The following is a 25,991-nucleotide window of genomic DNA, read 5'->3' on the forward strand; positions in this document are numbered from 1 at the left end:
GAAATCCCGAGGCCCAAAAAGGATTTTCCCCATATACCACTGTTATAAAAGAGACGTCTGTACAGTACAGTACATCTCAGGAGGTTAAGGTCAATTATTAGTCTTTCTATTATAATTTTTTAAAACTGGGAGTTTTTTTTGTTTTCAAAACTTTCCCAGAGCCTAGAAAATTCTTATTTGCATGACATCATCCCAATGTAATGTCTATGGCCTGAGCGGAAATGCACAGGTGGAGCCAGCGGGAGAAACACTATTACACATACGCAAAACTTTCTTAGCTAAATCACTGGGCAAGTAATTTTTATTTACATGAATGGGCACCATCTTGGAGTCCGGTATCCAGTTCTTATAATGCATCCATGCTATGATCACATTTTGATTCAAATATCACTGAAACCTGATTGGTGTAGGGAAGTGTGTGATGAATCATTTTTTTCCAACTGAGCCCCGCCCCCTCCAAACCAGTGAAAAGAGCACAAAAAAAACCCCACTGAAATCTCATATAAAATAACCCAAACTGTTCCAACTTTGGCAGAGCATGTTGTGTTATGGGCTCCATCGCTCATAGTAAGAAGCTGATTGAGAAACAGGGCCTTTAAGATGAGAAAACATGACATTAAGATCCATCACAATGTCATAATAACCAGAATCCAAAATGTATATTATACATATTTTGCCCTTGGCTTTACAGGTACATTGCAGTAACACAATCTGTGGGAGTCCCTTTGTATGAATGCCAGAACTAATCTGTCCACATTATCCATGCATGTCAAGGGGATATCCTCCTAGTGTGCATCCAGACATCAGACAATAGCCTACTATGTACACCATAGACCATGTTGCCATTCAGCTTATTCAAAGCTGATCAGTGCCAGCCTATGAGCAATTGCCACTGGCACCCACGACTGGCGACTGCTGACATTTTAGGCTGCACTGCTCTGCTGCAAAATGGAGGGATGTTATAAAAGCTGTAGTCAATCAGGTCCGAGGTGAGCCAGCTCTCCTGCAGTCAGCTCCCCGACCAGGCTCCTCGGGAAGCACCCGGTCTCTGCAGACACATATACCGCTGCTTGTAAGCATTATGTAAGAGTATGAAGTTGACTAATGAATGCGAGCCCTGTCCAGTTTGCCAGGAGCAGGAGGATGATGACAGCCAGGCTTGACGATACGGATATTTAGGAGAGCTGTTATGTATTGTGTGTGTGTGTGTGTGTGTGTGCGGGTGTGAGTTTGGGAGGTGTTCTTCATTTGTAGCCTTACGAGCTTATAAAGTGAACAAAACTAAATTCATACGTTACAAAAAGCAGATATGAGGGATGATTTATAGAATGCATCTGCCCTTTGCTCTCTGACGCTTTCGCTCTTTCGACAGCAGCCAAGAATGTCTCCTTATCCGACTGGAAATCTCCGACGGCTCTCAGCCTGTACATGTCGACGTACATTAGAGCCGTATACAGTATCTAAATCTGGTACGACAATGATAACTTTCCCCCGTTTAAGCTGGTGGGGAGCTGATTGAAAAGCCGGGGTCCGTGTGGGAGCTGACTCTGGAGACGCTGAGTCGCTGGAAGCAAAGAAGAATCAGAAAAGCCAAGACTCCTGCTCCTAACTGATAACAACATAAACAAATAGTCCCCGTTATACACCCCTCTTGCCTTCCGCACTGCATCATATGTTTGACTGTATGTGCTTGTGCAAAATGAGCACCATATTTCAAATGTTGAACAGAGCCTGCACATGCTAAAACGTATCCACCTGTAGCCTCAAATTGACCGGATTCGCTGCCTTGAAGGAATCTCCTCAGTAAAAACGGTATTACAGAGTTTACCTCCTCCCCTTGTCGTCTCTTCTCTGTAGGCTGCAGACAGAGACAGACAAGGATCTAATAGAGCAGGCAGTCAGTCAATTTGCGGATGAATTCAGCAAGGAACACATTCAGCCCCTGAAAGGACCTGGAGCCGCAGCTTGTTATTTTAACAGAGATGTTTCCTCAAAGGCGCAGTTTGCAAGATGTACGTTCAGAAAAATACCTCAAATGTCATCGTGAAATGAGCGGGATCAACGCATGAAACTCCTCAGTGAAAACAGCCTTCATAATGGAACACTATTCCCATCTACAGAGCCTTGAAAATCTGGTGTCTTGACAAACACACAAAAAAGAGGATCTTAAAGCTCATAACTCCTTCTCCCAGAGGCACGCCACTAAAACTGCAACAGCTTGTGTGTTACTCGGTAGTCTTGCCAGACGAAGAGAAGGTAGCAGGCATCAAGGCATGCTGGAGGCAACATGCCCAAACAAACGTCCACTGGCAGACTGCGCCTTCTTTACAACTTGCAAACTGCATCTTTAAGCAAAGATTAGCTTAAGGATTACAGGGCTGGATGCTTTTAGCTCCTTGAGAGTGCTCGATCTCGTTCCTCAGAGAGTTATCCTCCCTCCCCTTTCACTCATCCTTTACACTCATTAAGCAGAATGGAGACGTGTGATAGAGTGGGAAGGGAGAGGGGGAGAAAGACAGAGGGAGAGGGTGAAAGAGAGCAGAATTAGATTCTCTGACACCCCGCTAATTGAGCGATCTCCTTTGTGCCCGGCCCAGCCTGCCAAGTTTTAATTAGCAACTAATCAAATCAATATGGAGGCTGCCAAGCGAAGAGGAAGCTACCTAGATCGTGGGATGGCTGCCTGGATCACAGCTGCCTCTGACCTTTGAACCTGGAGGTAGTTTTTCCAAGGCTGTAAATGATGAGGGCCAGTGGCACTGATGTCCCGGCAGATCTCTTTTTGAGAGAGGGATGGAGCGATTCTGAGCCGGGGCGAGGTAATGATATCTGGCTTTACTCGGCTGCTTCAACATTAAGATAATTGAACAGGAGGATAAAACCTGGGAGCTGATGCTCAAAATGAAGTGTTGTCTTTTAAAATGGCCATTTGCATGAGAGGGGAAGCGATAGCAGAAGTGTCCACCTTGTAACTATTGCATGCCAGCATAAATACCAAGGGCATTTTTATATGAATGGGACATCAAAGAGGAGGGTGTAAGGATGCACATCTGCTCTGCGTGCACACACACACACACACACACACACAATACATTTTGCACAAATTGTTGACATGTGCCTACACATACACCCACCTTCCAAACCCCATCAGACACACCAACACTTCAACAAACCCTTGAAAAAGTGTTAATTACAGAAACGTGGTGCGACGTGTTGTGCCATCTTCGGAGACATCCACATGAGTTGGAGACGGGAGGCAGAGCCACTTCTGCTCTCTCATCTGCCTCAGGAAGCTGTCAGCACATCCTGACCTCCCCTGGAGGCGTCCAGCTGGGACTGACGTCTTCTAGAGCCCGGGGGCCCACTGGCTCCTACAGCTGCCACCTCTCTCTCCCTGTCGAACACACACAAATACATAAACACTCGCACGCACTTACGTAAAAAACACATAAAAGAACAAACATTCACATGTGCCCCAGAATACTAACATCCTTCCAGTTGCAGTTGCTAATGTGCGCATACGTGCACACATCTAGTCACATGGGCCCTCAGACCATTAGTGTTCTTCACTCCCATCAAACACAAAGTCAAAGCATTCACCGGCTTTACTGGCCCGCGACATTTATGTGTTTCTTTTGCCCGCAAAGACAGGATGATGTAATTGGGAAGTGATGTCATGACAAGTCTTTGGTGTTGAGAGGGCAATGACAGCAGCGCAGAGGCCAAATAACACAAGCCCCCTAACTGAAAAGTCTCACCACAAATAGACTCGGCAGCAGTGCTCCGTCTGGCTGAGTGGTTAGTGGTTAGAGTCAGTTAATATGAGGTTCAATTCCTGTGTATCCATCAACTGCCAGTCTATAGTCAAAGTGTCCTTGAACACCAAACGCAAGCTCACTGCAAGTTACTCTGAATAAAAGCATCAACACATTTCACAATAAATGTTACTAAATACAGCAAATGCCAAAACAGCAACAAGTGTACTCACAGCAGATTGTTCTGAAGCAAAGATGAGTCAACGTGGTAAAGTAAAGGCGGGAGTTTTCCTATCTTTGCCTTTGGAGATAAGATTGTAAGGATTTTATTCTGTTATGGCCCCAGAATCCCCAGATTGCTTTGAGGGATGTTGGAACTATTAACATATTTAGTAAAAAATTCTTGGCTTTCACAAGGCTCTGTTTTATTTTGATAGGTATTTTCATAATCTTTGTAAACGAAATGCTTATGTTCGGGGGGCATAATAGAACAAAGGTTTTATTTTAGAGAGAGAGAGAGAGAATACACAGCCTTAAAGAGGATGATTCACCACCTGCGAATAATAAACTGACTCGGATATTGGCAGATGGGAGCCTGCAGCGGTAACTGCACAGAAAATGTCCATCAAGTATATGATGCAAATAGAAGCTGAGGATTTGCAGGAGGTGTAAGGCCCAACTTTCCAACACCTCATCCAGATTTGTTTTAAAAAGCAAAAACAATGCAATAATCCTCTAGTAAAGTTTGATGAGTGTCGATAATATTTGATGATGTGATGAAACGCTGAGTTGAGATGCGTTGCCATGCTATACGATATTGTACAATGGGTACGATTTGATTCATCATTTGTTCGCATGCACGAAACCACCTGTGTTAACACTTTGTCTGACAAATACTTCTTGTGGCTGTGCGAATTACAACCGTTGTCTGCGAGGAGCTGAGGTGGAAATGGTTTGATGTAGTTCCAACGCTGCAAAATCTTTTAGGGAGGAGGTCAGGGTGGACGTTGACACGGGAGATCAGTATTCGCATCCCATCTACCACCAACCCTAATGACATGCTAGCAATCAGTCAATCCACCACTTTGGTCCAGACTGAATTATATCAACAACTTTTAGAATCACCATGACATTTGGTACAAACATTTTATGTTGCCCACAATATGAACTTTAACATATTGGTGAACAGAGAGACAAAGTCTTGGAAAGCTTGTCTGGCACCATCATCGGGTCAAAGAGGAACAGGAAGTCTGCACTTTCATAACTCTGACGCATTTATTCCAACTAATGAAGATCAACATTTTGATCAACTGCCTTCTTCAGTTTGAAGAAAATTATACTAAAATTAGCATTTAGCTCCGAGCACAACTGAGCCCAACAGCCTCTAGAGCCGCGGGTATGACTCAAAGCTGTATTCAAAAACGCTTACTTCATACAACAGACGAACGCAGTATGTAGTACATGATGCATACTTCTTTTTATAGTAGTATGTAGTATGAAACTGTCAAAATTTCTTGTTTTATTATGCAGTATGCTAGGCCAGGCTTAGTCTGCTTTGGAAAGCCTAAGTAAACGATAGCGCGGCTAATGCTAAAGCGCTTTGCATTGTGGGACACAGTAGGCGAGGTAAACTGGTCCGATACATACTAGAGATTTTGTCCAAATCAGTACAACATCCGGGTATTTTTGGCATACTGCAGAATTTGCTTTTGTTTGCATACTACAGGCAACATTTTGACCAAATCAGTGAGTATAGTCGGCAGTTTTGATTACTCTAACCAACCAGGGGCAGATCACAAACCAGCCATATAAGTCATGTTTGAAATGGTGGTTTTGGAAAGCACTTCCAAATGAATGTCCTGTTGATGGGGCATTAGGTTTTTTTAAAAGCCAGTGACAGCAACCAACCTATTCTGTTGTTTAGTTTGGAGTACTTGTTGGGTCCAGTAAAATGTTACGTGATGTGATATTATGAGCGTGCCTTAAGTAACATTGCATACTCTTACTCTTTATTTATTTAAGCCTAAACAGTAATCACCTCTTACGCTGTGATTTACTGCGGGGCGTACTGTACATCATCCACATAATAGGCCAAACTGCACAGTAATGCTCAAGGTGATCTATAGCGGACAAATGAGAGGCCTAATTAATAACGGCAGCTTCTCGCTGGCACCTCTTGGCCTCCCTGTTATTATATGTACATTAGCAGCTTGTGTTCATTGCCTGCTAATTAACCATTGCTTAACATGCAGTGAGGGGAGCGGGACGATGGCTGCTGCGTCGTTTACCTGGATGACCCGGGCATCGTCTCCGCAGCAGCAGCAGCAGCAGCAGCAGCAGCAGCAGCACCTGCAGCTGCAGCGGTGGGATCCCCAGTGAGCCACCTAAGATGGGACCCAGAGGAGCACGATGCCCTTGAGGACAGCCGGGGACTGCAGGGCAGAATGGATGGCTGCATTCACAGCCATAAATTCACTGCTTCCTAACTATCTCATTCATCATATGCACACCAGACTCCTCCGCACCGTGAACACACCAACACACACATCCCAGCCACTACTCCTACCTCCCTGGTTTGTCCCAGTAAATAAGGCATACAGACAGAGATAGGGCAGAGAGTGAAAAACATGAGATAAGTGTATCAGTGAATTGGCCATATGACAATGCACAGCCCTCTATTTCACCTTGGAATGAGTGAATTCCCTCATATTGGGGGAGACAACAGCCCCCCTTCCCCCCTTTCTCTCTACAAAAGATACATTTTCATATCTTCTTCTCAGCTGGTCACCATTTATTCCAGAATTTCCTCGGGTCTTTGTAGATACAGCATCTGTCAGAGCTGTGTTGGGTGGTGGAATAAATCACACGGCTGGAAGTAGAAGTGCAATGCACAATATCATCACAATATCATGCAACACCAGCACGGTAACATACACAAGATGTGTTTTGGTACAAGACGCAGCGGCGCCTGAGACTGTGTTCCCTATAAACTGGAATCACTTTTATGGTGTTGTTTACACCGATGCAAAAGGTATTGTCTGCTTTTGATTGGGGTGTCTGATTCTGCTTTTCTTTCCCTGTAAATCCAGATTTATTGCGACAAAAGACAGCGCTGATTAAAGTTCAAATAATTCCTCTCCTTTCATCACATTTTTAGTTTAAAAAGAAAAACTGTGCTGAGCTCTGTATTGTTTCCTGAAAACAGCTCTTGTAAAGATCCGTCAAGGAGTCAGATTTAATATCCAGCAGACTTTGTTTCCACATTTAAAGCATATTCAATGTATAAATTTATAAGCCAAAAATGGCCTCAATTCACTTCTGCAAATCCACTTTCACTTTTCTAATCGTCTTTGTTTTTTCTCCTTCATTTCGCTGTGACCCACTAAGTGGTTTATGGCAGCAGAAGACAATGTAGAGCCGAGTAAAAAGAAATTTCTCTCTTTTGACTGAATCCACGTTTCATACTTTCACTGCTATTCCAATATTAATTCTGTTATCTCTGAATCAATCATAATTAGTCTTGCTGCCTGTCGACCAGCCTGGCCTGAATGCAGTATGAGGACCAGGACCGGAGGAGGAACACTGAAGATGAGATGTATTTCTACTGCCCTCAAGTGTTCGGCAGATGGAAAATAGAGCTACTGGTGCTGACACCATCAATTACCCACAGTACAGCTGGACAAGGGGGCTCTATGAAAACTGATGCCATGATAGCAAGCAGCTAATAAGTTTCCAGACTCAAATGGTCAGTCTCTCGGCTCTCCGTGGTAATGGATGTGATGTTTGCGCAAGGACCTCTGTGTCAACTGTAAAATGCTTTCTTCCTGCCAGGAATTTGCAGCAGTGGATTGCTTTGCTCAAGCTCCATCACCATCACACTGGGAAAGAACACAGAGAGACCAAATCATTTCACAGGGCTCTCATTTCTCAGCCCAAGTCGAAAAAAAGAGAATTACTTGAGGCAATGGAGATTTTGTCTACAGGAATGAGAGGTTAGCAAGTAGAACAAAAATCAATGTGGCTAGAGCAGCACTATTTCAACACTGGAGAGGCACGGAACAAAATATCTCCCATTTACTCCACGCTGAGAAACTAAACTGGAACTTTTGCTGTTGAAAGTTTGACTTTTTTTTTACTACAATAATAAGAAAAAAACACTTAAATTCAGTAAATCAGTAATTAATTCACTCTGCAGTGCAATAGCAACATAATCACTGTTGCACGTATTTCTACATACCAGTTGTATGCAAGAGTTGTTTCAACAGCCAATGACTATATTTCAATGCGTAGTTCAAACCTGCTTCTCATTGGAAATATAGCCATTCAAAAGTTGTTGAATCCATTTTTTCAGTTCCTCCTGACCTGCAAATTGCCTAATTTGATGATTTGCTTATTGGGAATTCTGTTATCATCTATTCTATTGGGTTGTTGGAATAAGTTTCAAAGGTGGATATCTCAGAAAATAGTGCCAAGTAAATTGAAATTAATTGGTAGGCAACATACCACAGGGTTAAGCTGGAAAATTTTTGTGATTTGGGCGAACTTTCCCGTCATTTTTGTCTTGTTCTACCAGCAAGTGAAATGATTCAACCATCTTTATTTTACTTTCTTTCTTACATTCTGTGCTGAAGAAAATATTAAACACATATGCATGTCATGTTTTCATAAGTACAATGTTTTCAGTCTCAATACATTCAACAAAGCCCCACGAAGACACAACCAAGTTGCTCTCTCGCTCCCTCTGCCTCTGGCTCTCTCTACCAAAGCGGGCCAAACAGCAGACTTTTTGTTTGGGTATTAATGTATTCTATTTGTTTTGAGAGCTGCACGTCTCCTCTTCTCCTCCACAGCGGTGCCTTAAAGCCTTCAGGGACATCTCAGGGATCCAGCTGACATATGGTGAAGACTGGAGGAACATGTTGAGGGCTGCCAGGCTGTGGACCCCGATCCCCAGATGTTCGGTGGCGTATTGTCTTCAAATAGACTCTGTCACTGCGGCTGACAACACTGAGAGGTTCGGAGGAGTGAGGCTCTTCAGAATGCGTTTTGAACTTCTGCGTGTTGTCCTCCTCAAGCCATTTTCAGTTTGAAAGAGCCTCGGGAGTTCAGTCTCTACTCGCTGCTCCAGAGGTGCTCTCAGTGCTTCTTATAGCCATGCTACTTATCACGCAGAGCTAAAACGGGTTTGAAGTGTGTTCATACTGCAATAACTACACCTAATATAGGCTAATAAATAATGGAATAACAGCAGAATGCAGGCATGGTTTCATGAATGCTTTAGTTATAACAAGCTGCTGTTCCACTAGCTTCTCTAACCCAACAATGAAACATGTTCCTGGGGTTTACGTTCCGTATTCTAAGACAAACACTACAGCACTTGTTGTCAGAAGTTGAATCCTTGGTTAAACAAGAATTCATCTGCTAGAATACAAAAACAAAACACATTTCCCATTAAATACTTCCGTCATCGTAACTTGGTTTCTCCCTAATCCACGATATCCACCAGTGACCTCTTCTAAAATTGCTTTCCCAATTTTTCACCTGTAATCTCTGAGGTCCTGTGTCCTCTATACTTTTTATATGTTGGAATTTGGGTCTTAGCAACCTTTCAGGAGTAACATTTTACAGTAAATAGGCAACAACAAATAGTAACACATGGTGGGTGTTTCACAGCCTGATTACAGCATTTTTAGACTCTAGCTTATTTAAATTTGACTACTTTTATGTCCCGTTAGTTTCTTGGGACTCATGACCTCAGTTTTGCTGGCTACGGCCCTGACAACGCCTGAAGTAGCCACGGACACTCGCTTCATTATGTGGAGCTGGTGACATTTTACACGTTGTGGTGTCAGGGTTATGGGAAATGGTGTTCAGAACTTCTTTTTCAGAACTTCTGGAACTTCTTTGATAATTGCGTGCATTCCTGTTTGGTATTTCAAACTTCTTGTGGCATTTCATTTCATACCTGTATTTTCAGATTAGTAAGAACATACTAATCTTGATGAGCTGTAAGAAATCACACAATAATGCTTTCTATCACCTTGAAAGGGTATGTAAATGCCACTATCCAAAGCTCACCAGAAATTAGTTTTTAAAAGCAGATTTCCACAAATTTCTCCCCAGGGGAGCATCTTTCCCCTGGAGTCTGACAGAAAGTGCTCTTTCAGAGATTCTTTTTAAGGCATTTCTGCTTTATTAGAAAGTTCAAAGCGAGGGAAAACGACAGCAGAGATGGGAGAGAGGGGGTGTTAAAGGCTTTCAAGGTTCCTGACAGATTTCAAACTCACAACATGGTCAGAGCATTTGACCGCACCAGTCGGTGAGTTGCTCTTTGGGAGAATTTGCTCCAGAAGTAGCTCTTTACAGCCTCTTCCCACTTAAAAAAACACTACGAGTACTATCAAACTGTTAACAAGCTATCTGATCAATTGGTTTATTTGGTGTTGTCAGGACAGCTGACCCCAGATGGTTTAATGTCAATAGACTCACTGCTAACAGAGCGTGAAAGCCGTACTTCAGCAGCCCTTCTGAACTCTCTGAGCTTGGCATCTTGGCTGGGATCCCCGATGTTTAAAACAGCAGCAGCAAAAGAGTTTGTGTTTGGTTTTTTTTTCCTTTTACAAGGCAGCGCTTAAGTGCTGCGAGCCCATGAGGGAGGCAGGCAGACTGTGTGCTCTTAGCCCACAAGGAGCACTTGGACAGAGCTGTTGCATTAGCAGGCTGTTACCTCTCCTCTTCACAGTCTAATGTGAGGTCAGCAGCCAGACTCCAAAGAGGTTGGGGACAAGACAAAATACCCTGGAAAAGGTCACACTGGTGAGAGGATTGCAGGGGCAGCAAGCCAGCTTTTTACAAGCTGGCAACTGTGTAGCAAAGATGTGGCAGCTCTTAATAGTCACTGGGGCTCCAGCTACAACATGGAGGTGCCTATTAGAGGTTTGTTTGGAGCAGTCAGGTATGTGGTGTTTATGGACGTGTGCCTCTGAGGTGTATGCCCTCGCCATGTCACAAAATGTCACTTTCCACTGCAGTTTCTGAGACAGTTTTGCGGTCTCAATGAGCACCTGCATGCTTCTACATAGCTTTTTCCTCAACAGCTGCTGTCCGCGGATTGACAGATAAATGTATTGTCACGTTCTCAGTTCAACACACAGCCAAAACAGGCTGTAAATATTTGTCTTGCTCTTGCTTGATCTCCTTCAAATCAGGTTTAAGAGCAGTGGCCACAGATGGACTTCCTCCAACTCCTATTATCACTCCATCACAAGCATGCAAAGTTAATATTATGCTTTTAGTTTTGTTTTTGCATCACATGTAATGACGTCTCAAAAATCCCATTAGTTCCTCTGCACATACAGTACTTGGACTATTAATCTTTTAATAGATGATACGTATACCTGTGATGACCAAATGATAAACTAGTTGATGAACTCCTGAAGCTACTTTTTAAACAAGCTGATCATTTGAATCAGCTGTGGTGGAGCTGGGAGACATCTGAAACATGTAAGACAAGGGGTACTCCAGGAGGGGTTTGGAAAACCCTGTGTATTCTCCAAGGATGTCCCTCTTCTCCACAAGACTGCTACTGAATCTGACAAAAGCTGCATTTAAAAAAAAGAAAGAAAAAAAAGCCATCTCTCTCACACCTTTGTATGAAATAAGTCACAGCAGACTACCAGCTTTCCCCTGGTTGTTTTTTATTTGCAGTTTACATTTTAGAAAAAGAATCCAAGGATTTTGCCTCCTGTGTGTTTCCGTCTGGCCTCTTCATGGTCCATGATGCCAGCTGAGGTGGTCAGCACAATGTATCTGGAAACAAATCAGCAGGTTACCATACAAGTCAGAGGAATCCATCACGCTGCAGGGGTTCAAGACAGCAATAAGACAGCTACTGTGATCCAGGACTCAACTCATCCTTCACATGGTTCATAATTATACAGAAACTGGTACAAACCATGGGATTTGAAAAAGTGTATCATCTGTTGTATAAAACCAAAAAGTCCCATGCTTAAATATAATATAATAAACACAATTTAATAAACTTCATTGTCTTGACTGACATCTACGTTACACTGTTCAGACCACAAGTCTTCATATTTAACCATCTAACTAAACCCTGCTCCACTGAAGTGCCATGGGCCTCTTAATGTTTTATAAAGTAATAACTGATTTGAAAAACTATTTTATGACCTCCATTCCACATGTAGTTTATAAACTGTACGATGACCATTTCAACTGTAGAGGAAAAAACATGCAACAAAGTGATGCAGTATACTCCAAGTATGATTATGTTTAGTGCATCTCCGTCTGCAACCATATACAGCTCCACAGGTAAATAGCAACTCAAGACAACTCCATGCAGGTTGGTTAAATGGTGCACACATCAGATGGAAAAGCTTTTTTGAGCATGGTAGGACCAGATAATTTAAAAGTAACAAGACAAATAAACTGGTGTAACTCTGGAAGTAAGGCAGTGTGCATCATGCAACCAATCTTTATATTGATGACTAACTACAGGCAACTAACACATTTGTGAGAGACCTCAAATGTTTTTTGGTTAAAAACTTCCTACTTGGCTTGAGAGAACATGCCAAATTAATTTTACATCCAAGCATAAAGCCAGCTTAAGAGATACCCTGTAATCATTAATGTGAGCTTCAGTCCAGAAAAAAAAGATTACTCACTTTCAACAGACTAACAACCTATTGACCATGGTTCCTGTAGCTCTCTACTTCACACGTGCAGCTCAGCAATATCCCACATTTTCTCTTTAAATAACTACAACACTTTAGATAAGAAACAGCTATTTAGTGTGTTAGTGTCGTTATTAGTAAATGGGTTTAGATCAGTCAAATTTGATGTTGATATATAGATCAATGTCTGAGCTACATAGGTTATTATTCTGTAGATCAAATCACACTAATTGCCCACTATCAATGTGCAATTACGCTCATACTTCAGGTTATTCCTCAATTAGCATGCGCGACAAATTTTAGCCTCACTGCATTTCAGTGATAGAAGTAATACATTAACACCAGCCATTATCTCCACACAAATGAACGACTTCTACTCTGAATGATAATAAAATAAATAAAATCAAGGCTTAATTGAGGTGTCATCTCATTCTGTATCCCTGCCTGCAGATACAGAGTGATATGCACAGCCTTTGAGGGGTCCTTTCCACTAACAACGTCAAACAACCACTGATAAAAACAATTTTGTATAAGACACCATTACTCACTGTTGGTAAAAGAGGAAAGTTAGTGTCCAGTACTTGAACATGTAACCTTCATTATGTTAGATAGTTTCAAATATACAGCATAAAAACTAATACTTTCTTCAAGTCTTGAATGAAAAACCAAATAAACCAATTTTTCCCAAATCAACCACACAGGATGGCAGAGCAAAAGCAAGTTGAATCAACCCACTGCAGTAAGTAACTGATCAAGAGCAAGACTGGAAACCATTGGGACTAAAAAGTCTCCACTGTCCTTTCCAGTTGATTCAGCACTACATTACAGCCACCGTTCAGTTCAAAAAGTTAGAAGTTGGTGTATGTGATTCTCACCCGAACTGTCTTGAGGGCAGCAGGTTGTTCTGCCACTTCTCCAGGTCCTTGAGTTGGAGATCAAAACGTGGACTGATCACGCCACACTGAAAGATACAAAACACTGGTTTAGCCTCCACATTCACACGCACAGTAGCAAGCAGGAGCTACAGGTTGCATATTGTAAGACGCACCACCTGTGTTAGCTTTAGTATTTCCCCTCAACTCAGTTAGAAGGCTATTGCAAGCAGCTAGCGCAAACACGTAGTTAGCGTTTATCTGAAATTGTCACAAAAGCAGTGGTGACTGCAAAGCTGGGTCAACCGATAGACTTTACCTTGTTCAGCCTGCCTGTGAGATTGACAACGATTTTTCCGGCTCTGTGGTCGTCAATGATCTCAAACTCACCAATGTAACCTAAAAAGGTACAAATGACAAAGAACATCCATTAGTAAAAAAAAACAAACACTCACTTCACACTAATATTACCTTTTTGGCCAGAGCTAGGTGTCCCAGATTTGGTCCGACTGAGAAGCTCAACAGTGATTACCACCTCTCAAAGAACCTCATCAGCTAGATGCTGTCATGTTGACTTTTACAAACAATACACCTCTGTAACTTCTCTGCTACAGTAGCTCTTCACCAGCAAATATATTGCCTGGACCAAAGCACGGCCACATTATTAGCCAAGTGTTTCCTGATGCCAGTTCATCACTCACCGTGCTTCATCATGACGGTCAGGAAGCGCACAATAACCTTGGAGCAGGGCCTGATGAGGACCTGGCGTTTCCCACGCTTCTCAGCATTGTTGATGCTTTTCAGAGCATCCGCGAGAACGTTCATGCGCACCATGATGCCTGCAGACACATACAAAGATAAATATTAGGTGTTTAGTATGTGGGTCTTAACTAAAAGAAACTATGCTGTGCCCAGTTTCCTATACCACTCTGAGTCTATACCCAGTGTCCCCACACCAGTTCATTACAGGCAGTGCTTCCTAGGCTGTGTTTTCACATGCCAAATGACATCCATTATCTAAAGACTTGAAAGCTGTCTCTTTTCAGTGTATCATACTCTGGGGACACAAACTTAAACCCTGCACGTAATACCTACAAAATGTAATTAGCAAAGCCTGGTTAGCCCTTATTAAGTCACGACACGTCCATGGTATTAGCAACTAGGCTAACATTAACATGTTACATTGTGTAAATACTTTTCTGACGCTTAATTTTTCTCGCAGCACGCAATGCTGATTTTTTTTCTCTATGCTTTTATCTGAATACGTGAAACGCAGAGACTCCCACCAAAGCATGGTCCTTCATGAGTACACAGAATAGCTACCTAGCCTAGCCGTCTACATTGCCAATGCAAAGCATTTTCTACCATATGAAGGTACAATGACCAATACAGTGTCGACCGCGTATAGAAACGTGTGCCACACGGGAAATCAACGGACAGCTAACAGCTTATTTCTTGAAACTGTAAAGACACTTCTGTGGTCTCACAGCAAAGAGCTAACAAGGCGCTTTGAACGCACCGATTCCCAGGGCCGGGCAAGAGAGACTGCTCGATGAAATTTATAGCCCAATTGTGTTTAACTCGCTGCACCAATCGAGACGATAATCACCCCAAATTATTAGTGTGTGATTTCGCTGCAGGATGATCACATAAATGGAAGATTTAACATTTTGATGCTTTAGATACTTTAAAGATTGAAGGTGACAGTAAAAAAGGCTTCTTACCGGTTCTGCAATATGGCGGAAAGAGGAAGTAGAAAAAACTGCAATGCAATATGGGAAAAAATCCGAGACTTTTTCAAGTCGAGATGACCCACCATGAAATTACTGTTACTCTCTTACGTATTGATACATAACGTACTGTGCCTCCGCTGTGCTAATATAAAACGACACAGAGAATATTTGCACTTTTACCACATCGGTAATGTGGCTTGATTTTGTTCAGCAAGGGTTAATATGACCTGGTTAGTTGATTTAATCTGAAAGGTTTTTGTGCGGATATTTTGCTACATGTAAAGCCTACCTTCAACTCGAAAAGGAACTTCTCGAATAGGCTGTACCAAATTATAAAAATCTTAATTTTGGAGCCAGGTGTCACTATCAAATACATGCAGGCTATTTAGTAAGTATGTGTTGAATTTAAAGCAGCGCCACCCAGTGATGGGGATGAATAATTGCATGATTTCGTATCCATCCATTCTAAAGCATTTGGCTTGGCTATTAACTGTTTGGTGGATTTGTTGGAAACCAAAAGAAAAGGAAAGCTTTCAAGGGCTAGATGTTTGCATAATGTATAAAACAATCATATTTCAGCTTTTGTTATCCAAAGCAATGTGTATATATAAAGCCTACTGAGTGTAATCAAAGTTTGTTGATAGTCCACATTACATGCAATATAGTTTTCAGCATGACAAAACAACAAAGCCTGAATATCTTGGTTTATGCCATGGACTGTATCCCCAACACATTGTCAGAGCAAGAAGAGGAGGATATGACCATGTGATGGGAGCAAAGGAAGGTGGACAAGTTGTTAGGGTATGATCATAGATTACGGTGTCATTGTTGTGACATTTTCAAAAAGCACAACATCTGCACTCTCCTGGTCGGTGAGAAAACAGAAGAGGCCTATCAGCATCATTGGTTCAAGTCAGTCCTCAACGTTTGTTGCATGTCACATCCCCACTCTCCTGTCATTTCTGCTCTCTCTCAGATTCGCTTGCAGGCTCCGGGGGCACGATGCTCCCCAGTGGAATTTGTGCAATCTGCTTTTAAGAATGTTTTGCTGCTGAGCAGTGGCATTTACGGTACGTAACCTTTGAAGAGAATGTGCATATCTTACCACACACTGAGATTAACATATAATCATATCTAAGAATTAGAAGTCTGAAATGAAATGCAACCGGGATTCGTGTTTGTTTCCTCCATTATCTTTTTTTATGTTAAAGACAGTCAAATAATCAACCAGTGTTTGTATTTCTAGATCTTGTCACTTTATTTATACCAAGCAGAGGAAATATTGAGATGTAAATGCTCTTCAGACCGGTTGAGTTTGTAAGTATCTGTGGCTCCTCAGATGGTAATTAAAATGTCAAGAGACTGAACAAACAGAAATGGATGAACCACAAAAGTAGAGTTCACGTTGTCAGAGCCAATTAATATCTTTATTCCCTGTTTCAACATGTGCAACAACTCAGTCTGATGATCATTAACAACAGGTAACAAACATTGTCAAATCCTTATCGGTTGACACAGTCATTACAGTACCTAAATGAAAATCAAACATGGAGTTACAGCAACATCTGTAAATGCCTTGCAAAAATAGCATGGCATGAGTTGTAAATGTTGACAACAATGAAAGATTGCAATACATAGTCTGTATTAAGTCCATGTACTGTAGGTCACTAGATATAGATCATCGTGACAGCTGAGCGGTGAATAACCACAGCGTTGTTTTTTTCTTTTTATTGCAGCCTTCACATGTCAAATAGGTAAACTCCTGCTGGCCTACACACAGAAAACATCAATAACTAATCACACTATTGTCTTACATGCACATAAAATATGTTTATATATTATGTTATATATATATAAGTTAGCATAGCATCAGGAGCTACAGACTAAAAAAGTCACAAGAATCACAATCTTTGGAACTGTGTGCAAAGAAATTATTGAGTTAGTGTGAGTGCAGTTTTTGTGCGTTCTGAGTTATATTTTATTATGTAAGAATCAGAGTGCTAAAAATTTGGCACATCATGAATAATCCCCGTTGTCTGAAAAGTATGACTGTTAGGTAGAAAGAAAAGCAATAAACCTTTATTCAAAGCTAATTCAAATGCTAAAACTACAGTATATGGTGTGCAAATGTTTCTTTTTTTATGAGTCCTGTCCAAGCAACATGTCTGTGCCTCTGACATTTTGAGTGAGCCTCTGTTCAACTCTGCTACCATGCTCTGAAGTTTAATTTTCATGTAGAGTGATCAGGATAAAAAAAAGTGTGTTGTAGGAGGTACAGTATGTCCGGCCATCCGCTAAAACTCAAAGCTATTCAACCAGTACAATCGAAACACCTTTGGTTTAGACCCAAAGCTCTTTCCTCTGGTGTCCAGTAGAGGGACAACCAAACCACCCAGACTCAGACACAGTGACACACCCACCAGTCAAGTCACCAATTTAACAGACACATGAAGCATAATGGAATGCTGAGCAGCACAAGACATAGTAACCAGATTTGAATCTGTACTATTTCTATGGTTACATTAAAATTTCAACACATTTCTTTCCTCTATTAAGCCTTTGCATGGCTATCTCTTAAGCTGCTATCCACTTTTACACTTAGCCACCATTGCTGACCATGCTGGCCAGAGAATCTGCATCTCCCTGGGGATCCAGGCCCAGCCTCTGGAGGTCCAGGCCCATGGCTACCAGCATCTGGAGCAGTGTGAGCTCCTGCTGGGTGGCCTGGTCTACCAAGGCTGGGCAGGTGGGATTGCACTGGGGCCACTGGCAGGTGTCCACCAGGTGGAAAGGGCAACCTTTGGGAGGGGTTCTGTTGTTGCGGGTTGCTTCCAGACTCCTGTCCCAGCAGTGCAGGGCCCGTGGCAGAGAGGTGCCTCTAACTTGGAAACTCAACCAGTTACTGGAAGAACAGCAAGACAGGGACGTAATGGATTAGAAATACACAGAGGCACTGATAGAGAAAGAAAAAAGAAGTGACAGGAAATGTTGCCAGAAAGGAAAGAGATAGTTACACTGCAGCACTGCCACTGCAAAATTACCTTGACCTTGGACCTTCAGCTCCTCCCATTAAAAATCACCAACCTCAGTAAATGCACCGAACTTAGCCTGACTCTGTCAACCTAGCTAAGACTGCACTGACCCATCAATGTCCATCTGTGCAGCAGAATAATGAGTGTGTTCAAGGGGTACCGAGGGGTTAGGGAAAGTGTGAAATGGCATTTGGTGACATGTAGAATGTGGCATGATGAACGAGCGAACAAAAACAGCAGCATGAGCTCACTCAGCAGAGATGACTACTGCTAGAGGCGAGAACAAAATGAGTGGCAGAAGGCGTAAAAGTGTATTAGCACCACAGGAGTCAAATATCCATTCTTACCTTTTGGTAATCAGTGTGTGGGAGAGGCAGGACGGAGCAAACACAGCCCTGAAAAACACACACAGAGGAATGCAGTCATCTTTAGGCTTTAGTCCATGTTTTATTTTAATCACCTGGCCCATAGTAGATCCATCGTAATCACTATATGTTACTCTTCCAAACAGTTTTTTTGGGCTCTTACGTGACATCTCTCAGTGAGTTCTTGAGCTCCCTGCCCAGGTTCTGTATGTACTGCCACTGCTCCTCAGACAGACTCTGTCCTCCCATGTAGATGTTCTCCACTCTCAGCTGCTCCTCATCAAACAGCCACTGCACGACAAACAGGGGGGCTACGGGGAATACAAAGAGTTCAATATTAAAGATGCTCTAATCAATATATTTATATCAACAATGGGTCAGATGACTATGTGTAATATAAAATGGGACACTCATAGGGCTGTTTTCAACAACAGACAGATACAGTTGGCAACCAGCTGGTGAACATATTGGAGTGTTTAGCCGCTGAGAGTCAGATATTTCCCACAGTAGTTGGTGGAGAAAAACAGAGGCAAAAGGAAAGTGAATATTGGCCTTACATGTCTAAATTGCTTTCTAACAAGTTTGTCGTATCAGCTTTATAAGGTGTAAGGATGTCAGTGTTGTGTTTACAGCTTGTTGCGTTACCCCCAAGTGGCCAAAATTCTATATCATTTTGTCAGTAGAAAAATTTGAATCTGTGTTGCTTTCTCCATAGTGTGTTTTTTTATTTTAGCAGTCGGAATCACCAAAGTCTGAAATTGTCAAATCCCACACATGGGGGCTTTAAGCTTACATGTAGTAGGATTTTTCCATGGGCCCAGGTCGCTTCATGTTAGCCGCGCCGTGCCAAGCTAAGCCGTGATGACATGCCTACTGCCTCACAGCAGGGGATCAAGGTGAGCAAGGTAGGCAAAAAAAACAGTTGAGTTGTTCCAGCACGGCTTGCCTACTTTTGGCTCTTCACGACTGCCCCCCATAATGGAAAACCCTATGTAACTATCACTGTTGTCAGATTTAAAAATATCAGGTGTCCAGGAATTGAATGACTTGAATGGCCAGTCTTGTTGGTTTTTGATCCAAGACTTGCAGAAGTGTTGCAAAACTATGTACTTCTTCCACCAAAGTAAAAGCACGAAAATCACCCAGATTGGATATTTGCAGTCTGTTCACTTTTCAGCTTCTGAGTAAATTAAACTCACACAACTCTCATTTCAGTGCACATTACTTTTGAACAGCTCAAATATATTGCATGCTAATCCAATATCATGATCAATTTAGGCACCAGCCAGCACTCACAGGTCAAGGTAGAGTACAGTTTGTGGCCAAAGAAGCATTGCCACTCCTCTCCTCGCTTATACAGCTGCCGACATCTATCAGGCACAACCCCATTCCACAGCCTGCAAAAACAACACACACTTTTAATGCACACACATCTATTACTCATACACAACCTACATAGTCGAGAATGCATGACTTTACCTGAGTCCTATCCTGATAGCGTCTTCAGGTGAGCAGGAAATAGTCTCGGGACAGTTAGGTGACCGCTGCTGTTTACTCTCTAGAAACCACCCAGAGTCCACGAGGCCTCGGACCTGAGTCTCTGCACCGAGCTGCTCCAGCTGACTGGCCACCCTCTCGATATTCAGCAAAACACCTGTTCCGCCAGCACTGCAGGGGAGCCAAGAAAATAAATAAACAGTTTGGCTTTGAGAGTTCCTTTTTCATTAGGGGTATCAAAATGACAGCGCATGCCAGCTAACGGCAGGGAAGTCAAAATTTAGCAGCTTTGCATTCAGTCAATGGATCCCGTTTTAGGGCTTGTGGGTGTCCCAACAACCATGTTGCTAACCTGGGAGGAATGTTCACCATTACAGGGCGAGGCCCTTTAATAGACATTATGTCATTGTTCACAGTTGACTGTAAACATCTTAATCGTTGACAAGAGGATGAACCCAAAATAGGGCTTCTCTTGTTTAATGTTAGGTACGGGTACGGTCCAGATGGTCCAGAGGATGCAGGCTCCTGTCCAAAAGCTGGGGTCAGCATCAGAGCACCAGCGATAAAACAAACTCACCTTGTGCCAGACAGCATAACAACCTTGGCCTGCTTGATTCCTTTGGGGATGAGGTCTTTGATGACTTCACGGATGATCAGGGATCCCATGAAGGTGTACTCAGCTGATAACAGATACACACATCAAATGACAAATCATGTTTGTTTTTTTTAAAACCAAGGGAGGCACAGATCTGTCATTCATATGAGGGACCTCATTGAAAAGATCTTGACGGATGTGAAGAAACGTACTTGCATTTGCATTTCTATCTCTTTCCTTTTCTCTGCCTTGCCGTGGCCTTGGAGGAGGGGTTGGGGCAGGTCCAGTGCCACTCCATACATCACTGGAACAGTACGGGATGAATCTATGGAAAAGGACACAATCACATTTGTAAGACTAAAGCTTGAGGCCATCAAGAGAAATCCCTCTCTCCATGAAAATCAACTCTATTGAGCAAGGGTGCATTTTGTTGCTTATGAACTCAATTTTGTAAGAAGATTGGATAATTTCTTTAAAAGCTAATCTTGCTTTAAGGCTGCACTATCCATATTTTCATACTAAGAATGGATCAAGTGACCATGTCTAACGTGAACTAAGACACTAAAAATGATAAACCCACAGAGACTCTGCAGTTGCCCTCAATTCTGTGAAGCGTTTTAGCGTCTTTAAGCTCATTGTTTTGGTTTTACAGCCTGAAACTTTGTTGTTTTGGTTCACTCTCACCATTCTCATCGACCTCTTCTAGACACAGCAGGTAGTTTAACTTTACAAACCGACTGTGCACTACCTGCCCAGCACCAGATGGCAGGCAGACAGAGTTAGCGGCGGCTAACTAGCTGGTGAACATAGTGGAGCATTTAGCAGCTAAAGAGACAGATATTTCTCTCAGGAGTTGGTGGAGACCAAAACAGAGCAAAAAGGAGAGGACTTCAACTCCAAATGAATGCTAATGTTGCCCTGTGTGTCTGCTGGAGGAGTAAATATGCAACTGTTTGCTAACACGTTAGCCATTACAACTTTGTAATGTTACGTGCTTGTACGTCAATGTTATTGTTTACATTTTGTTCCAGTCCCAACAATGGCCAAAAAAATCAATTGATGCAGCTTTAAGTAAAGAAATGAAAACACCTAGAGGTATGCACGAAACTGATTCAATGCTGTTTTATTATGTAAGCCATGGGATGATATTTTAATGTCTACAGAACTGTGCATTGTCTCACAAATGTTTACAAATGACGACTGTCTGCATGTGACACCTCCAGTAGCCACAATAAGACACACAGTGAGGATACACAAGTACTTACACAATGTTTGTATTATGCCAGTGTGGGTTTTCTTCCGCTTGAGAAGACAATATTCCAGTTCCTGTAAATCCAGCATTCAGAGGTCAGACAGATGTCCTTTTGTCTCACACAAGATTATGTAAAACAAGTAACACTATGGGAACATGTATGACATGCATTTTAAAACATGGCTCATGGCTGACCTACCTCTTTTTGTTTCAGGCCACCCTGATGAGCTCATTAGCCGGGGGATATTTTGGTACCTGGAATCGCAGGTCTCTTTGCTGTGACAGCACCAGCCGCCTAAAAATAATAGAGACTAATATTAGACATTCACATCAGGCACAGTGGGGGAGACCCTTGTTAGCCCATCATAGAGGTCTGTGAGGAATGGAGAGAGGAAGGAATGCACCTGTAGCGTGGTCTGCTACCGAGACTATATATTCACTCAGAGTTGGACAAAAAAGACGAACCATTCCATTAACTGTTAGCACCTGATTTGTTGATTGACTTTCAGCTTGTGCAGAAGGTTTCTCCTTCTCCAAATACAACAACAGTATGACATATATTGGGGGGAGGGCAAAACCAATTTATTAGGCTCTACTGCTCAGAATAAGGCACTCATAAATCCTCAATCCAGTTAGAGAAAGTCACTTCAGCCAGGTGAAACGTTTGTGTTTGGGAAATGTGACAGACAGCAGCCAAAAAAGGAGAAAAACAGAAGATGACATCCCCATCAAAATTCCAACGGGAACGTCACGCCAAAACAAGCTGACCTTTGGGGACCAAATAAACCAGTTGGGTTTTTAAAAGCTCACCTTCCAGAAATAACAGCCATCGGCGGCTTCCTCTGAACTCCTTTAGGTAAAACCTGTAGAACCACAAATAAACAGGAATGAGGAGATGGAGAAGATAAAGCAGTCATGTATGGACACACTGATGTTCTATGTAGCTTCTAAAATCAATGTATTAATCAGCAAGCAGCAAAAGGCAAAAACATCACAATTTAATTTCCTGCTAAAAGAGAAATACGAGATCCAGAACATCTCACCCCGCTGCTGTTCCATCATTACATGTAACCTGGGCGTTCTTGAGGAAGTGCAGCCTCATATCATCTGTCTGTTGTCCAGCTGCTCGAGCGCCTGCAGCACCTTCCCGTCCTGCATCGGCTGTGCCTCCAGTGCCTCTAGTGCTCCCAGTGCTTCCAGGAGTCAGATCAGCCGCGTGGGGAGGCTGGCCAACATCACCTCCTTGGTTCCCGCCAGACTTCTTGGTGGACTTGCCACTGGCTTTAGCATTACGGTTGTTCTGACACCAGATTCCCCCGAGCAAAAGCAAGAACGCAACCTGGCCCAGTATCTTCATATCTGAGGCAAAATTAACAAAAAGAGATACATGCTCACTCATAATCTGGATTCATAATCCAAAAGTAAAAGATGAAAAATCACTCTTACAGGACTTTTCTCATCTTCTAATCCAGTTGTCCATAACCTGTTGTCTACATGAAATCCATCACTTTTCAACCTGGAAATGAACTTACCTCTCTAAGAAGAATCAGCTTTGGAGATTGTTGCTGAGGTATCCCCCGGGGTCAGGCCGATAACTGGTGCTGCTGAGGAGAGAGTGAGAGGTTCAGAGCCCAGTGACCAGGGGTGAGAGGAGGATGCCAGCCGTGAGCAGTGATGAAGCCTTGACCAGGTTTTGATGAAGCCTGCAAATCAGCGGTGGGCTTTATAGTGCCACCATATGGATCAGATTTCCTCCCATTTTCCCTCGCAGCTCCTGCCAGGCCCTGAGATAAACTGCTGACGACACACCGCGAGGGGAGGTACTGGACGGCCAGTGGCGAGGAGAAAAGATAACACGCGCGTCTCCTCAACATATTTCAAGTCTTTGCACACACCCACCGCCGAGCTCTCTCCCATCTGACCGTGGCTCAAGAACAAGCTCTCCTTCCCCCTATTGCCCCCGTCCACCCCACCCCACCCCCACCATCCTCCTCTGATTGCCAGTGTTTTGATTTAAACATCTACATTGTCAGCATGACTGCATAGCCCCTTTGCGTGGTATGCGACCCCGAGGTCACTGGAGCACACACCTCAAACACTTTCCAACACGGGAATGAATAGCACCGTAAGGTTCCCGCATGGTCAACAATTCAGCGGACACTCTCAAGGCACAGGTGGTGAACACTCTAGTTGCACCAAGCACATTATGCATGTTCCCCAAAGTCTCCATATTATAAGTGACAATAACAGACAAATAACAGTTTCTTATCATAAAATAACGCAAGTGAAGGAGTTTGATATTTTTTCTGTGGCTTAAAAAAAAAGAAACAAAGATTTCCTCATTCATGAATAAGTTTTGAACCAAAAAGCTATTTGTATTCTTTGATCTCATATAATAAAATAATCATTACTCCACTACAGGAGAAGAAGCCAAAAGGAGAAAGTCAATAAACACCACCTAAACACCACACCTAAGATTGAATTTTTCTTACCTTATTTTCTAAAAATTTAAATACTTTAAATTAATTGTTGTGGCTGTAATCACTGACATTACAATAAAACTGGCCCAAAAGTAATATGTAATCAAATACAGTTTAAGTAATAATCTAATTAGCATTTTCAGAATGTTTTATGGATATCTCAATGATACAGGTCTGCTTCTATACCATGCTTTTTAAAATATGACTGCAGAGAATAACATGCGACTAACTTAAATGTAACAAGATTTGAAATATCCGTGCATAATTGTCAAATACATGTTTATGCAGATGATGCTATTTAATACTGTGTCCCTGACTCTGTTTAACTAGCCATTGAGAAATGACAGTTCTTCTGTGATGCATTACTTTCCAGTTGAAGGAGAATTGTTGAAGCCATTGTAGTTTGAGTATGTAATAGATACCCTGCTACCGCCACTCTTAGGCTCACTCTTAGAGCCCGTTCACCATTCTAGTCTTACGTAATTAATCTTTCTCATTTTTTAAACAAACACGACAGAAATTCACTGGTACCAGCATCTCAAATGTGAACATTTGCTGGTTTCCCTAGTTTTCTATGAAACTAAACTCAACATCTTTGAGTTTTTGACTGTTGGTCTGACAACAGAAGCAATGTGAATATGTGAACTTGGGCTTCAGGGAATAATGATGGGCCTTTTTCCTTTCCTTTTTTGACATTTTATAGACTAAACAATCAATAAAAGACCACAATATAAACTAAAATAATTTAGGTTTTAAAACCAGATTTTGAGCAGGGCAGCTGCTGGCTTTGCCCGGTTGGTAATCCAGCCTTGTCCTAGGATGGCTGTAGGGTGACGTACAACTAATCGCTGAAGGATCACAAGCCCCAGGGCTCTAAAATTCTCATCAATGAAATGCACACCATCCCGATGTGTCAATCACAACAAATAATGTTGCTTGGAGACCCTTGGAAGGCCAGAGGCTGCATGGGACTGCAGGGTGGCAGGAGGTCTGAGAATGAGTTATTATAATATAAAGGTACTAAACTTTCAGCTCACACTGACAACAGCACGCACACATAATCAGACATCTGAAACCATACAATGATTTCAATTTTAAAGGCACACATAAAAACATTATGATTAGGTCAAAGGTGGACTGTAAAATGGGCAGCAAAATGTCTGCCTTTATTCTGGGTATGTTGAAGATTATCTATCTTTTCTTTTTGGCAAAAGAAAACAAAGATCATACAGTATGTTGTCTGCAATAATCACCTTACCATTTAAAGACTTAAACAAGGCAGACAGATTTGTCTTATTGCTTTGGCAGGAATAAAATGGTATTTTTGTCTCATTTTCAAGCATTTCATGCTATTTTAGCTACTTTCAACTATGGCCAGAAAGAAAACAAAGCTACTCAAAAATATGTCTGTGAGATCGTATACACCTACGCGCAATAAAAATGTACCCTAAGGACATCACTATACTGAATTTGATCTACCGAGCTGAACAATTCTTCATTCCTTCAGTTGTCTTGAAGCATGCACACCACCATCTGTCTTCCCAGAAATCAATGCAACAATCTGTTTAACAGATACCTCAAATAGCTGAAAAGCGAAAGAAGTTGCTGTAAATCTATCACCATTTCGCGAGAATGTCACGAACAGAGAGATGGCATTGCTGCTATTTTGTTTTTCTTTGATATGGGATTGGACTGAATGATACGTTTTTTTCACAGC

The 25,991-nt window shown here is 42.3% G+C and overlaps 2 protein-coding genes across 2 annotated transcripts; both read right to left on the reverse strand.

Moving 5' to 3' along the window:
* Nucleotides 1-11,435: 11,435 nt before the first annotated feature.
* Nucleotides 11,436-15,068, reverse strand: rps15a (ribosomal protein S15a). The gene is made up of 5 exons (XM_070917844.1): nucleotides 15,045-15,068; nucleotides 14,022-14,159; nucleotides 13,640-13,719; nucleotides 13,324-13,409; nucleotides 11,436-11,564 (listed from the first exon to the last, which is right to left on the reverse strand). The coding sequence occupies exons 2-5, from the start codon at nucleotides 14,152-14,154 to the stop codon at nucleotides 11,471-11,473; spliced, it is 393 nt and encodes a 130-aa protein (XP_070773945.1). The 5' UTR covers nucleotides 14,155-14,159; nucleotides 15,045-15,068; the 3' UTR covers nucleotides 11,436-11,470.
* A 2,583-nt stretch (nucleotides 15,069-17,651) lies between these two features.
* Nucleotides 17,652-23,151, reverse strand: notum2 (notum pectinacetylesterase 2). Its single transcript, XM_070921814.1, has 11 exons — nucleotides 22,838-23,151; nucleotides 22,605-22,657; nucleotides 21,994-22,089; nucleotides 21,808-21,868; nucleotides 20,755-20,867; nucleotides 20,525-20,627; nucleotides 19,930-20,118; nucleotides 19,747-19,847; nucleotides 18,614-18,761; nucleotides 18,433-18,480; nucleotides 17,652-17,955 (listed from the first exon to the last, which is right to left on the reverse strand). Exons 1-11 carry the CDS (start codon nucleotides 23,149-23,151, stop codon nucleotides 17,652-17,654), a joined length of 1,530 nt encoding a protein of 509 aa, XP_070777915.1.
* Between the last annotated feature and the right edge of the window lie 2,840 nt (nucleotides 23,152-25,991).

This window comes from Enoplosus armatus, chromosome 2, assembly GCF_043641665.1.
Source record: "Enoplosus armatus isolate fEnoArm2 chromosome 2, fEnoArm2.hap1, whole genome shotgun sequence".
In the NCBI taxonomy this organism is placed as follows: Eukaryota; Metazoa; Chordata; class Actinopteri; order Centrarchiformes; family Enoplosidae; genus Enoplosus; species Enoplosus armatus.

Excerpts from the sequence above, each read along its gene's own strand:
- rps15a (XM_070917844.1), bottom strand. The coding sequence starts at position 14,154 with ATGGTGCGCATGAACGTTCTCGCGGATGCTCTGAAAAGCATCAACAAT. Across the intron at positions 13,720-14,021 it reads GACCGTCATGATGAAGCACG|GTTACATTGGTGAGTTTGAG; the intron begins GTGAGTGATGAA and ends GTACCTTTTTAG. Across the intron at positions 11,565-13,323 it reads CTGCCCTCAAGACAGTTCGG|ATACATTGTGCTGACCACCT; the intron begins GTGAGAATCACA and ends ATTTGTTTCCAG.
- notum2 (XM_070921814.1), bottom strand. The coding sequence starts at position 23,151 with ATGAAGATACTGGGCCAGGTTGCGTTCTTGCTTTTGCTCGGGGGAATC. Across the intron at positions 19,848-19,929 it reads GCTATCAGGATAGGACTCAG|GCTGTGGAATGGGGTTGTGC; the intron begins GTAAAGTCATGC and ends TTGTTTTTGCAG. Across the intron at positions 17,956-18,432 it reads CACACACTGATTACCAAAAG|TAACTGGTTGAGTTTCCAAG; the intron begins GTAAGAATGGAT and ends CTGTTCTTCCAG.